Here is a 14,789-nt window from a genome sequence, read left to right as displayed (position 1 = left end):
GCTATTATGCTTTCCTTTGCTTTAATTTCCAAGCACGTTTAACCTAGCATATATATTAATTCATTTCGTCATATAAATCAATATTATTGATGACAACAATATTGACGCATAATTTAGTCTACTTTTTTGTTGTTGAGTACGGTGCCTTCTTTTCAGAGCCAGAACGTTTGGCGATAGTTACGACCTTGGTTTTGTCGGTCGATTCAGTATACCTTGCGTTGAATCGGTAATAAAATCTGTATATACTTGAAAATTTACAAAGGTATTTATATTAACCAATACGGTTGAATGTAAAGACAGATATTAATTTTCTTTCACAGAATTCTACACACGCTGAATACCTGAGTTACGCACTCTGATTAAGGTAAAACATTGGATGTTATTCCAATAAAGAATTGTTGTTGCCAATTCCACGGTTCAAAATCTGAATTGACTTAAAATAAGTGTAGGGACCACACATTTCCTAAGATACATTTGATACATTTTTGTTTTTGACTAAGAACATTCATTTTTTCAGCAAAATTTAGACAAATAACTACCATGCAGCTAATTACTTTAATCAACAGACGATAGAAAGCATATCAATTTTAATACTTTAATCCAGTTTCTCAGTCTTTCACACGCCTATTTATGTCCTTAAATAAGCAGGACATGAAACCGTATTATACACAAACGTTTTATACATACAAGGAAATATCCCAAATATACAAATGGTAAAACAGACGGAAAATACAATAAGTTTGACACTATTATATCAACCATTTCGTTAAAAATTTCACCTACGCTTTCAAATATGAAAGCATTATGAAGATGGATGCATTGCTGTAACTGTACATATTTTAGTTGTCATTGTATTTTTAACTGTGTTTGCACTGACGTTGTGCTGAAGACTTGTAATTCATTTTACCAAATTTGAATTATTTTTATGTCCTATAAACAGCCAGGGTCATTTATGGAAGTGACAGGTGGGAAGCTACATTACTTAAACACAAGCCTACGTTGAATACCTTGCAATTGTTCAGCATGTGTTTCAAACTGCAATCCGGGTTGTAGGGTGGGGGTGAGGGTGGGGGTGGGGGCATGTTGTAATATTACAGAACACCTTTAAACCATCCGGCCACAACTCTACATTTTTTTCTGTAGCAAATTATGTAAATATTACTTTGACTAAGAAATACTAGGCTTTTTTTTACTTTCAAGACTGGTCTATTTTCGATTCAGGATGATTACCGAGATTTTAGGGTATACAAATAAATAGTTCAATAAAATGTAGAAAAACTGGAGAACACTAAAATAGGTACAGTTACAGTATAAATTATTTTTAAATCTATGTCTCAGAAAGCTGTGGAGTTGCACTGCTTTAAACAGATGCAAACATAACTAAAATCTCCTACATGTATAATTCAGTGAACGACAATCAAATGGGAATGTAAAACAATATTTAAAATTTTAAACCAAATAAAATGTATTAGTTTTACTAGGCACTACAAAGGTATTATTCATGAAGAGACGTACCAGAATTTAATCATCTTTCTGTAATATGAACTAATCATCGGTCATTCTAAAATAAATATTGAGGATAAACTATGAAATTAAGATTTTTAAACAGGCAATTGTAAATGCATAAGTTGCTAACCTTGCACATCTTGATTCATAAAAGATCTGGCTTTAAGAGTATATCGCGTATACGGTTCAACCATTTTTCAATATTTGAGAGATCAGATTTCATGTTCATGTTCTATATGTCCCACAAAATCGTGACATCCTCGCGAACATTTACAGTGTAACTGGCTATATGCATTTTAAAAATTAATCAAAAAAAGGTTGTGATGATACTATCAATATCAAACTGTAATCAATATTTCTTCAATAAATTATTTCCTTTAAAGAACAGTCAAAATATCAATCTTCAATTTTTAGATGTATCAATAAGCACTCGGCCTACCTATTCACGTGTAGCTCGGCATACATTTTTATCTTTTTGGAGCAGGACTCTTTCGGGACAGAAGCAGTATTTGTTAACATGTAGGTCAAAATGATTTATTTTAGCTAAAATGATAACAATCAAACAAACATGACATTGTAATCTTACAAAATAAAGAGCATACAGCATACATTAATTTGGAAACCAATACAAAAAATAAAAACAAAACAAGAGGTCCATGGGCCTAAACGGTCATCTGACTATTAGCACAATACAACATAGTCTTTTAAAGATTTTAGCCTATTTGACCCCTATGGCCTTGAATGAAGACCAAGGTCATTCATTTGAACAAACTTGGTAGCCCTTCATCCCAGCATGCCACAGGCCTAATATCAGGTCTCTAGGCCTCTTAGTAATAGTTATTCACAAGAAGTTGTTTAAAGGATTTTAGCCTATTTGACCCTGTGACCTTGAATGAAGGTCAAGGTCATTTATTTGAACAAACTCAGTATCCCTTCATCCCAGCATCCTACAGGCCCAATATCAGTATCCTAGGCATTATGGTTCTTGAGAAGAAGTTGTTTAAAGATTTTAGCCTTTTTGACCTTGAATGAAGGTCAAGGTCATTCATTTGAACACACTTGGTAGCCCTTCATCCCAGCATGTCACAGGCCCAATACCAGTACCCTGGGCCTTCTGGTTCTTGAGAAGAAGTCGTTTAAAGATTTTAGCCTATTTAACCCCTATGACCTTGAATGAAGGTCAAGGTCATTAATTTGAACAAACTTGGTAGCCCTTCATCCCAGCATCCTACAGGCCTAATATCAGGTCTCTAGGCCTCTTAGTTATTCACAAGAAGTTGTTTAAAGATTTTAGCCTTTTTGACCCCTTTAACCTTGAATGAAGGTCAAGGTCATTCATTTGAACAAACTTGGTAGACCTTCATCCCAGCATGTCACAGGCCCAATATCAGTACCCTGGGCCTTCTGGTTCTTGAGAAGAAGTCGTTTAAAGATTTTAGCCTTTTTGACCCCTTTGACCTTGAATGAAGGTCGAGGTCATTCATTTGAACACACTTGGTAGCCCTTCATCCTTCTGGTCAATGGCCCAATATCAGTACCCTGGGCCTTCTGGTTCTTGAGAAGAAGTCGTTTAAAGGATTTTAGCCTATTTGACCCCTGTGACCTTGAATGAAGGTCAAGGTCATTTCTTTGAACAAACTTGGTAGCCCTTTATCCCAGCATCCTACAGGCCTAATATCAGGTCTCTAGGCCTCTTTGTTATTCACAAGAAGTTGTTTAAAGGATTTTAGCCTATTTGATCTTGAATGAAGGTCAAGGTCATTCATTTGAACAAAGTTGGTAGCCCTTTATCCCAGCATATCACAGGCCCAATATCAGTACCCTGGGCCATCTGGTTCTTGAGAAGAAGTCGTTTTAAAGATTCAAGCCTTTTTGACCCCTTTGACCTTGAATGAAGGTCAAGGTCATTCATTTGAACATACTTGGTAGCCCTTTATCCCAGCATATCACAGGCTCAATATCAGTACCCTGGGCCTTCTGGTTCTTGAGAAGAAGTCGTTTTAAAGATTTTAGCCTTTTTGACCCCTTTGACTTTGAATGAAGGCCAAGGTCATTCATTTGAACAAACTTGGTAGCCCTTCATCGCAGCATGCCACAGGCCTAATATCAGGTCTCTAGGCCTCTTAGTTATACACAAGAAGTTGTTTAAAGGATTTTAGCCTATTTGACCCCTGTGACCTTGAATGAAGGTCAATGTCATTCATTTGAACAAACTTGGTAGCCCTTCATCCCAGCATCCTACAGGCCAAATATGAGTACGCTGGGCCTCCCGGTTATTGAGAAGAAGTCTTTGAATGAAAAGTTTACGGACGGCGGAAGGCGGACGACGACGGACGGTGCATGATGACAATAGGTCATCCTGACCCTTTGGGTCAGATGACCTAATAAAACCAACTGTTAGAAATAACTATTGCAGCTGAACTAAGCTTTCACACTGCTTTAAACTTACATACCAGGCAATCTGGTTTATAAAACATATGCAGTGAAGATAATATTGCATATAATTTCGGTATAATGCAAGCATTGCAAAAATTGGTTTAGTAATACCTAATTAACTGTCAGTGTAAGTGACAGACATGCCAGGTTTAAGAAGAAAAGCCAAAGAACTCAGAGAAAAACTCAAACCTGAATTTAGTACCTCAGACAACAACGCACAAGTTTTGAACTCATGTCCAAGAGATGGAGGGCTAATAGCAAAATGTGGGGATACATTAAACACTCTGCCCATGGTCCCATTGCCCAAAGAAACTGTACTGTTTTGATTTTAATTAATCACTGCATTATTGTTTCTACCAGTCACACAGTGTAACTTCAGAAATTTTCTAAATTTGTCCCCATTTTTTTTTTTATCTTTAATGATTACAGACATTAATTATATATATAAAGAGCTATCATACAGCTCATTGGTTAACTCTGACTCAAATACAATTCTATACAACCAAGAACATATTTTGTTGACTTTTTGTGGTGCTATTATAATGAAGTATTCTCTATCAGTGCTAAATGTTGAGAAAAAAAATCTTACCATACATTTTGAACATCTAATGAAGTTAATTTTAAGTTCAAAAATTGAATTGAAAACAATTGAATAGAACTACAAAGATATGCATATGTGTAAGGATTAAACACTCCTTCATGTTCATTAATATTACACATGTAGATTAATAGTTGTTGATAAACCTGAACCATAAAAGAGTCATATCTAGTATCCATATTATTCATATTAGAGAAAGTGATATTGATAAATCTAGTAGATTAAGTATAAAATATGATTTAGTATTTAAAACAAACATTACAACAAAGTCCATTTTTATGTAGGTCAAAGGTCAAAATGTAGGTTACAGTGACCTACTTATTGTAGATACATTGTCACACACTGTCTCACCAATGACATAAATATATATATGAAGTTCCATCAGCTTTAGAATTGAAGGATCAAAATTGAGTGAAGACAAAAGCTCTTACAAAGTTTTTCATGGTTTTGTTTTTCAAAGTAGCCTTAATTAATGTACAAAACACATTTTGTTTTCATTGAGTGACAACTGGATCACATTCTATAAATGAGAAATTCTGATTATTGATAGATATAAGTATGAATTCAAGTGACATGTATTATATGTTTGAATATTTGTCTTAATAACATAATTATCTAGTATGTTAGGAAAGATAGGCAAGCTAGCTGGCAGCAGAAAGATGATACCAATGGACAATATATTCGCCTGAGTACAAGTTTTCAATTGGACTGACCAATGTCTGATACTTGTATGATGTAAAATAGTATCTAAGTGGGCACAACATATTTTGTATTTGCATATCACAGAGTTATCTGCCCTAGTGGGTAGGAATTCATTGTGACGTCATGTGTTTGCGAGCGTAATATCATACTTTTCAGGGAAACATATGATCAATGGCCAACACACACTGCAAAATGTAGTCCCTTGGATAGAAGTTGGGTTTGTTTTTAAAGAGGATGGAGGGAAACTGTCACATTATGGATATCTACAATTGTATCTACATGTATAAGGTGATACAATTTAAAAAGTGTCGAGAAATGTTTATGAAATAACTGCTTAAAGGTATGAAAACTCCCACAGGGACCTGGCACGATTTTTTTTGACTAACAGTATACATATATAATTAATTTTTCTTTGTTTTCATACCAAATCTGGCTTTCTGATTGGCCAATATTTTTTTTGCATACCACTATGAGAAAAATTCGGGAATGGCGCGAAACCCAGACATTAACGTGACGTCACAATAGAGACATTGACGTTGCGTATTGATTCGGAAAAAAGAATCCCTTGAAAAACCACTATAATGTTACATTTAAACATACTTCATTTTATCAAATAGAGAATAAAATTAATTGTTAATTAAATTAATTAAATGAAAAAAAAATTGTTTGCAAACTTTTGTGAGAATCCGCTACGCGGATTCACACAGTTTGCAAACAATTTTTTTTTCATACCCCGATAAAATTAAAAAATAGTGACATCAATGCTTAAATATATTATAGTATAATATATATACACATGTATGCATACTGTTTGTCAAAAAATTTTCAAGCCAGGTCCGTGTGAAAACTCCCATGCATAATAGGTAATAGGTTAATTATATATGTTAATAAGTAGAAATAACAAAAAATATGCAAGAAAAAACAAGTGCCATTTTAGTGAAAGATTGTTTTTTTTCCCATTTTGACACAAATATAAGGTTTTTTTTCTTCTGGAAAGACATTTATGAATCCATAACTACATTACATAGACAAACTGCCATGTCTACAAATAAATATCTTTAACAAAAACAAATAAAAAACATATGATATATATACAACATACTTTCATTATTAAAACAGTATTCATCTATATCAGGCTTATATACACACCAATACAAACATGCTACTCGAGTAATGGAAGTTCTGATCATTTACATTTGTAAATGTGTTAACGTGTACTACAATATGATCATACATCTGAATCAATTGTATGCACTCGATCATACTACTTATAAAATCAAAGCAACCTAGTAAAAAAACTGTATTATTATATACACTGTATATAAATTAACATCTAAGTTACAGACAAGTTTAATAAAGAGAAAGTTACATGTGCTGTAAGTGGTCGGAAATGTTGACCTCTTGATTTTTTTTTTTTTTGATGAAATCTATCGAAAATCACAAATTTGATGAAATAAGCATCAAAAGCAACAAATACATGTAACATGTGCATTGTTCCAGATATTGTAATATATATAATTCCTTCTTATTGGCGTTCTAATAATGTTTGGATGAAAACATGTTGAAGAAATCACTCTTCAGTACAGTGTGTTGTACTGATGATACAAATGTAAAGAATATGAAATGACAGTGTAGACTAGTACTTGGCTTCTCAGTTTGATTGTGTGTATTCACTTAACTGCACAGTAAATGTAAATTTATATCATTATTTTTGACAATACTGCCAAAATTCAGTTCTTTTTGTCATTGTTAAAGTTATAACTAACAGTAATAGACATAATTTTGTATCGTAAACCCTCATTAAGTTGTCGATGAGTAATTTTTCCAAGTTTACTTCACTAGATTTCATCCCCTCACTACCAATGGAATAAAACAAAGGGAAGTAACTCTGATAGATCAGAATCATCGGCTGTCTATTGTCTTAATACTCACCATGCTGCATTAGAAGTCAACAATAAATTAAATCTAGAAATATATTAAGCATTAGCCATCTGGTTTTCAACCATGAAATCAGCTGGACCATTACGAGTAAAGTGAGTTGGAATCTTCAATGTGAAGTCTTGTTTTGAAGGAGTGTAAATTCAAGTTGAATGGGGTTAAAGTTAAGTATTAACACTCAACAGTAGACACTGAGTGGTTCCCTGTAAATACAGTTGAATTTTTACATTTAGCTTATGATTACTGGCTGGTACATGAAAATTATTCAAGTTCGTATCAAAAAATATTTCAATTTCTCTAGACTGAGTCAAAGCCTCAAAATACTGAATTTTACATTCACACACTTTTCGATAATGTATGTGTACAATTAATTTTCAAAATATGGTTTACCTAGACCTTCAATGTATTAACTACCAATGTGTAACAACTGAACACTTAATGTTCATCTAAATCATTGGTAACAACACAGATCTTCAATTTCTGCTAGGGGTAGATAACTCTGTACATAAGGGCAGGCCTTTCATCCAGCTTGAGGCTCATTTAGAAGATCTTGGGTTCACAAGTACTTATATATGGTTGTATATATCAGGTATCATCTTTGATCTCCAGTCTTTGTGTCCAGTTCTGTGCACTTTTCTAACTTTTCCTTATACAATGTAGTTCAGAACATATTCTGTGCCTTGCTATGGGTTAATACTGACTTTATTACTAGTCAAACTCGGACAATACCACATATGTGTTATTTGCAATGTACATGTAAAAAGTTTAATTACAAGTTGACAATTTTCATCACAGCCTCAGCAGCTCAGTCTTAAGCGGAAATTAAAAGTGACTAATTATGGATACATCCTGGTTCCAATGAGTACCAGTAGTTGTGGTTACCATGGATAATAAAGAATAGTCTTGGCTGACCTACTACTTCTGGTTCCAAGAATGAGTCCAACCTCTCCGTTTGTGTTCCCTAGCATCCATTTTCATACATCATCATCTGCAAGGATGGACAACATCTCAAATCAGATGAAGGTACATTCAGAAGAATATCATAACTTAAGATTTTCAATATAGGTGATATATCAAATGTTTTTGTTAATTTTGAGCTTTCATCAAGAACAGTCCCAACTTTGTATCACTCAAAGACCATATAGAGTATTCTGTTGGTACTGATTAAATTGTCCACTATTACTCATGTTAATTGACTTGGATATAGTGTAGAACAAATAGGAAGTTGTGTGTGCATGCAGAGTTAACTGCCCTTGTTTGTAAATATTTCTATGTATCAATCCTTCGGCCATGAGTCTAACTTACATTAAAAACTTCATCATATCTCCTTATATTTATTCTTTTATTGCCTCTACAATAGATATTATGTAACAATTCAATGAATACCTCCTCAATGTTTTAACATGAGTTACATAAGACATAAAACATGATTATCTTACCATGGTACCACCATCTTGTTTTCTTAGGGTTTTTACTGCACGTCTTAACATAAAATGCATTGTCTGGTGGTCGTTTCTGTAGAACAAAAAAATGTAGAAAATCTAGAAATTACCAATAAGAATAGATTGAAGAGATTGTAAGCCATAAAATTCTGATATTAAGAATTGTTCACTAATCATTAATCTCATAAAATTCTGCTGTTCTATTATGGCTTCATTTACAAAGCACTACACATAAGCAAAGGAGGCAACCATTAAGCCATGAACAAATAAATTTAATCAGACAGATTTCTCAGCTAAAATTCAACACAAGATTATCTCCCCTTAGTATGAAATTCTAGAATCTTACATAACTGATTGCAAAGACAAAAATGGTCAGGTCATAATTTCAAACTGTTTATTTTATGACATGTATGAACACATGCTGGAACATATTAAGAACAGTTGTTCTAGCTTTTGCTCAATTTCTACAAATTACATTGAAAATATATGTTACAAATCAGTTTTTAATCACTGGCTCCAATAAGGATCAAACTCAGAACCTCTGGATTACTAGTCTGTTGCTCAACCGATCGAGCTACATGTAAAAGATAAGTTCTCTCTTATCATATGAACATGTGATATCACAATCAATACCGACTCGCAAGATCATATAACTCTATAATTTACAAATAGCCAAATATGGAACAGTTTTACAGATATCTTACCTTTTCTTTACAGCTAGATAACATACTAACAACACTGAGACATACAGACTGGACAGACAGGGCAGGTGACCAATCGTCCGTGAGGATGGACAAGCAGATGTGACCGTTACTGTACACGTGAGGGTGGACAGGGATGTGCTCGCCGATGAACATCACCTGTTATATAAAGTATAAACATATCATAAACTATTTATATCACCTATTATCATGTATAGAAACATTTTAAACATCACTTTCTGTTCAATTCCCATGTTTATACATCAAAATCTTAAACATGTCACATGGATGTCATAAATATTTTCAAAATATCCATTTTGTAAAAATCATATCTAAGATACAAATGTACCATAAAGTATGCATATGATAATATTGTTGTACCTTCCAAATGTCATATTGATATTAGTTAATTATTCTGCATTTGTATGTTACAGAGTTATCAACCCTTACAGCAGGTGGATATTGGTAGTTATGTCACGTTTTTTTGAGAATAATATCATAATTTTTCGGGGAAACAACATAGGTCTACTCCCTAAATGATGATGTCACAATTGATTCCTATCTACAAGGGCAGATAACTCTTTAATAGTAGAGAAGGAATACTGCAGTCAGAATGAGCCAATGTGTACCATAAAATAGAGTGTCAATGTACAATGATACTTAATATTCACTTGAACATTCTCTTTTTCATTTAAAGATGCTCCACCGCCGGCAGAGCATAAATGATATTCATAATTTGAACAATAATTAGTGTTTTCGTGTATATATATATATGTCCAATTAACACAAAAAATGAAATAAAATAATTCATTTTGCCTTTAGTGCATGCGCAATCAGTACTTCCTTCCATAAAGGATATAGTGCCATAGAATTTTTTTGGGATGCAATTAATAATTTTTAGTGCGAGTGTACTCGTACTATTATTTTCCTAGTCGGGTGTAGAGTCTGTGTACATCCGCTATGCTCAGATTCCAACTGCGCACGCAATACCGGAAGTCAGTGTCTAATAGCTTTAATAGATTTCGTCATGATTTAGTGACACCAAACTTTCAAAAACATATATTAAGATATACTTGTCAGCGATAATCTACTATAAATTAACAACAATGGCATTACTCAGTGCTAAACGCATTTGTTTTGTGTAAACTTCAAGTGGCGTATCATACAAATTCTTGCATTGGTCACGATATTCTAAGCATCTGATCGACTTTGGAAACTTCCGGAACAATACAATGCAATTCAGTTTTATACAGTCAATAACAGAAAGTGACGAAACGGTTAATTTTTAGTACCGGCCACATATTTAATTTATTTCACATCATCCTAGGTCCTAGGTGTACGTTGCACTATCGCTTACAAAACCCTGTGACCATAGACAGCATTTGCTGCAGTTCTAATAAATATTTATAAAATTACACAGCTTTGCATAAGAGAAACAGAATAAAAAATCACATTATAAAATATCAGTCTGAGTGTCTGAGCTCTAGATCTAATGTACCCCATAAAGGCGTTCAAGCATGACACAGGTAAGTCACCACGTACACAGAAACTGGATGGTGTTCTAGCGGACGACTATTTTGAACAGCGAAACAAGTGTATCGTATCAATATCAATATGATAATAAACACACTTTTATGTAACAAAGAACTTTAAAGTTATTTCACATTTAAAGTTCTGGTGAAGTAAAGGACAGTATTTATTACAATGCACCAAGGGCGTAAACCATCTCCTTGGAATAGTCCCAAGGATAATGAGCGAAAGTGCTCTGTACGCCTGTTGCAGAGGATGATTTCATAGCAGAAATTAAGGTTAGGAAGTAGTTAGCGAGCACTTAATGTCTAACAGACATATTTCTAGTTAATATTTTTATCTTGACGTAAAATAAGAAGCTCAAACTTTTTAATGGTGGTAATGGTGTAACGTAAGTAACTTTTGTAACTGAAGAAAAATACTAAATCGTCTGCTGTTATTTTTGATAGTGAGAAAATACCATTTGTCAGCGGTGGAGCACCTTTAAGCATTGATATCACTGTTTTTTAACTTCATCAGGATATGAAAAAAAATTGTAGCGGATTACAATCTATCTTATTAAATAAAGTAGGTTTAAATGTAACGTTCTAGTGATATTTCAAGGGATTTTTTTCCCAATCAATATGTTACCTCAATATCTCTATTGTGATGTCACAGTAGCGTCGGGGTTTCGCGCCATTCTCAGATTTTTTTTCTCATAGTGGTATGCAAAAAAAGTATTGGCGAATAAGAAAGCCAGATTTAGTATGAAAACAAAGAAAAAATTAATTATAATTATTATTTTACATATTGCAATTGCTACAGAATACATAATTTACAGTGGAAACATAATTCTATATATAAACCCATTTTTACCTGAGGAGATTCAAACGGATATCTGGCACCAAATTTAAACATTAACTGGAATTTTTCTCCCTCGTATATAGACTCTGGGGCTCCTTCTAAGTCAACAGTCCACCTGCAGTGATATAAAACAAACACATGTATTTCAAGTTAATTAATCAAACCACCTTCAAACTCTAGTTAATACTTGGAAATTAATTAATCACTTGTAAACAAAGTTGCTGAGACATTTTTTAGGTTTTAAAACAAGCACTTTATTCTGTCTTAATTAAGTTAGCAGTTTACAGATCTGAGTTTTCTGCACTTTTTGGTACATGTAGGCAGGGTTTGCATTTACAGTGTGACGTCCCCATATTCTTTTTAAGCATATAAAACCACATCCTTGATACTCCACTACCAGGGTCTCCGACCACCTACGATCTCTACACCCCTGGACTATAGCTATCTCATAGTAAAACTGGAGGTAACAGAACAGATCAAGAAATTTATTCCTTTGATGTACTTCAAAAGAGCCAAATAACGGTACACTGTGGTTGACTATGTGGCTTTGAAGTTGGTGTCGCTCTCTCTGTTATATTCATATGAAATCTTTGCAGGCCTGTGATTCATTCAGATTTTTTTCATCTGATCAGCTGCCTTCAGTTTTACTGTGAGATAGTTCAGGGGTGTAGAAATCATAAGTGATCGAAACCCCTGGAGTATCAAGGATGATAAAACCACAAGGACCACACTTTTTTCTAAAACTCCATTCCAATTACATTAGGGCACCCCTTTTTACCTGAGAAAGACTCCATTTCTGGAACATATACACCAAGCTCAAACTCTGTAAAGGTATTGATTGTGATGTCATTGTTTTGTGGGTGAAAGATATGTCATTTGATGTGGTCGTAAACACATGATGTCACAATCAATACGTATACCTATAACTGCAAGGACAGATAATTCTGTAATATGCAAACATGAAATGATTACACTTACTCCGATAGATTTGTACATATACTTTTTGAGTCCACCTTTACACCAGCAGGGGGATCCTTTGTTAGAGCTAGAAGCTCTTTCTGTAACCGCTTCTGTATAAACAAAAGAAAAGGCTTATAATTATATAAGTGTTGATTTCATAAACATACGTTACACTCATTTCTAATTTTCTATTGGTAAGAAGTTTGAGGGATTTTTTTGCATATACTAAAAGATTTGTATGTTGAGTATAATAACTATTATGACGTCATAAAAGCAACAAAGTCATTGGCCAAACTTGTCTTATTCAAATTAGACGATAAGCATATATATCATTCTCAATATCTTTTAGGTTGATGAAGTCATAGACAAAAAATGGAAGGACATTCATGTCTATAAAAAATATCCTTTTGCTTCCATTTTATGTCTATGATTTCATAAACAGTACATTGTAACACAAAAGATATACTGACAATAATGTTTAAATAATTATCATTATAATTAGTTTTGAAGACGTTTTTTACTTTGTGTTCTAGATCACATTATACATGTATTTTGATATGCTGTAAAGACTCAATATCGTTATATGTTACATGCATTGTTGTACAGTACTAATTTCATTAATTTAGTTAATTGGCAGCTGGTACATTGAATCACAGCTACAGGTGGAACAATGTAATCTAATTAATACCCTATTCACCCTAACCGCCCATGGTGCTTAAATAACAATAATTGTAACAAAGCTTAAGGGGTGCTTATTTATAGTGAACCAAAATGTAACTTGTGGATGAAAAACAAAATCAGACATATTTCTCTTTCTGTACTCATGCCACATTTAATTAATCTATTACAGTAAACATTAAACAATAAAACATGCATATGCCTTTTATCCTTTGTGATTCACATGTAAAAGACTTATATTACAAGTGCATGTAATATGGGATACAATGCTGGTGGTAGAGGCATCACATGTTATAAAACGTCGTTAAATCCATGGGATAGGGCGTTTATACACCTCAATTCTTCTCCAGAAAAGGGAAGGGGCATGTATACATGTACGTATAGTGCATGGCCATGGGAGGGGCTTTAACTACGGATAATGCGATAGTACAGTGTCAGAGATCCATATAGCTCATCTTTATACACAGCTGGGCATATTTTGCATTGTATATAATTCCAATACTTGATTATCTCCCCCTAGAATTAAAGTTTTTGTATGATTCATTATACACATGAATTTGTCAAGCATTTATAGTGGAAATGGCATTAGGTTTAACCGTTTCTTGTCAAAACTTGGAAGTGTCTTCTCTCAGAAGATGACTTCAATTCATTCACCAAAAAATTGTGTGTAACCATAGGTATTTAGCACACTGGTAAGTCAAAGACCCACTATAGACTAATATATATATATCTATATATTAGTCTATAGGCCTAGTAGGTCTCTGACTTATCAGCGTGCTAAATACCTATGGTGTAACTATCACTTTTTCCTCATTTCTCTTCAAATCAAATTTAAAAGGATTAATTGTTTTTTCTTTTCTTTTTACACCCACTCAATTTATATATCGTGTTAAATTAAACACGTCTTGTAACTGAAAGAAAATGTTCTATGCAATAACAGACGTAATATCTAAAAGAGATATGTTCATAATGTTTGTCAATGTAAATGAAAACCAATATCAATATTAATTCTTCCCGGTTGTATATTGTTTTCTTTGTGTATATTGTACACATTGATAACTCAAATCAAGAAAACAATGTCTAACTGGGCCAACGACAAGATGATCATAGTCTAATGGTCACTTCTTCAGACTGTCAGACACGATACAAGGCTGCCACTGATCAGCAGCTGGACATGGATGGTTTCCATAATGATCAGCTGATGATCACGTTCTTGAATGACATGAATATTGTGTCGTAGAAATATGTCCCACTCAAAGAACGAATGTGGTGATAAAATAACCCAATTAACTTAATTCGAACAACTTTATGTGGAATAGAAACCGATGAAAAGGAAGTAAAAGATGTCCGGAAAATTTTACTCACCTCCATGGAAGCCATATTTCTCGTTCCTGTTTACAGTTATTTTCGTACAATAGTGACCGTCAAAACAGAATAACATTTAATTGTTGAGAT

The 14,789-nt window shown here is 33.5% G+C and overlaps 1 protein-coding gene across 1 annotated transcript; it reads right to left on the bottom strand.

The window, feature by feature from the left end:
• Positions 1-581: 581 nt before the first annotated feature.
• LOC138325679 (probable ubiquitin-conjugating enzyme E2 W-A) lies at positions 582-14,740 on the bottom strand. The gene is made up of 6 exons (XM_069271498.1): positions 14,700-14,740; positions 12,675-12,766; positions 11,709-11,811; positions 9,327-9,482; positions 8,620-8,695; positions 582-8,168 (listed from the first exon to the last, which is right to left on the bottom strand). The coding sequence occupies exons 1-6, from the start codon at positions 14,712-14,714 to the stop codon at positions 8,155-8,157; spliced, it is 456 nt and encodes a 151-aa protein (XP_069127599.1). The 5' UTR covers positions 14,715-14,740; the 3' UTR covers positions 582-8,154.
• Positions 14,741-14,789: the final 49 nt, after the last annotated feature.

The sequence above is a fragment of the Argopecten irradians genome, chromosome 6, assembly GCF_041381155.1.
Source record: "Argopecten irradians isolate NY chromosome 6, Ai_NY, whole genome shotgun sequence".
Taxonomy (NCBI): domain Eukaryota; kingdom Metazoa; phylum Mollusca; class Bivalvia; order Pectinida; family Pectinidae; genus Argopecten; species Argopecten irradians.
Note: the sequence above shows the minus strand (reverse complement) of the source record. Positions and strands in the feature narration are given on the sequence as shown.

Bases quoted from the DNA above. Each gene is read 5' to 3' on its own strand.
- LOC138325679 (XM_069271498.1), bottom strand. The intron at 11,812-12,674 runs GTAAGTGTAATC...ATATCACTGCAG, and splicing joins ATATGTACAAATCTATCGGA to GTGGACTGTTGACTTAGAAG. The intron at 9,483-11,708 runs GTAAAAATGGGT...TTTATATAACAG, and splicing joins ATCCGTTTGAATCTCCTCAG to GTGATGTTCATCGGCGAGCA.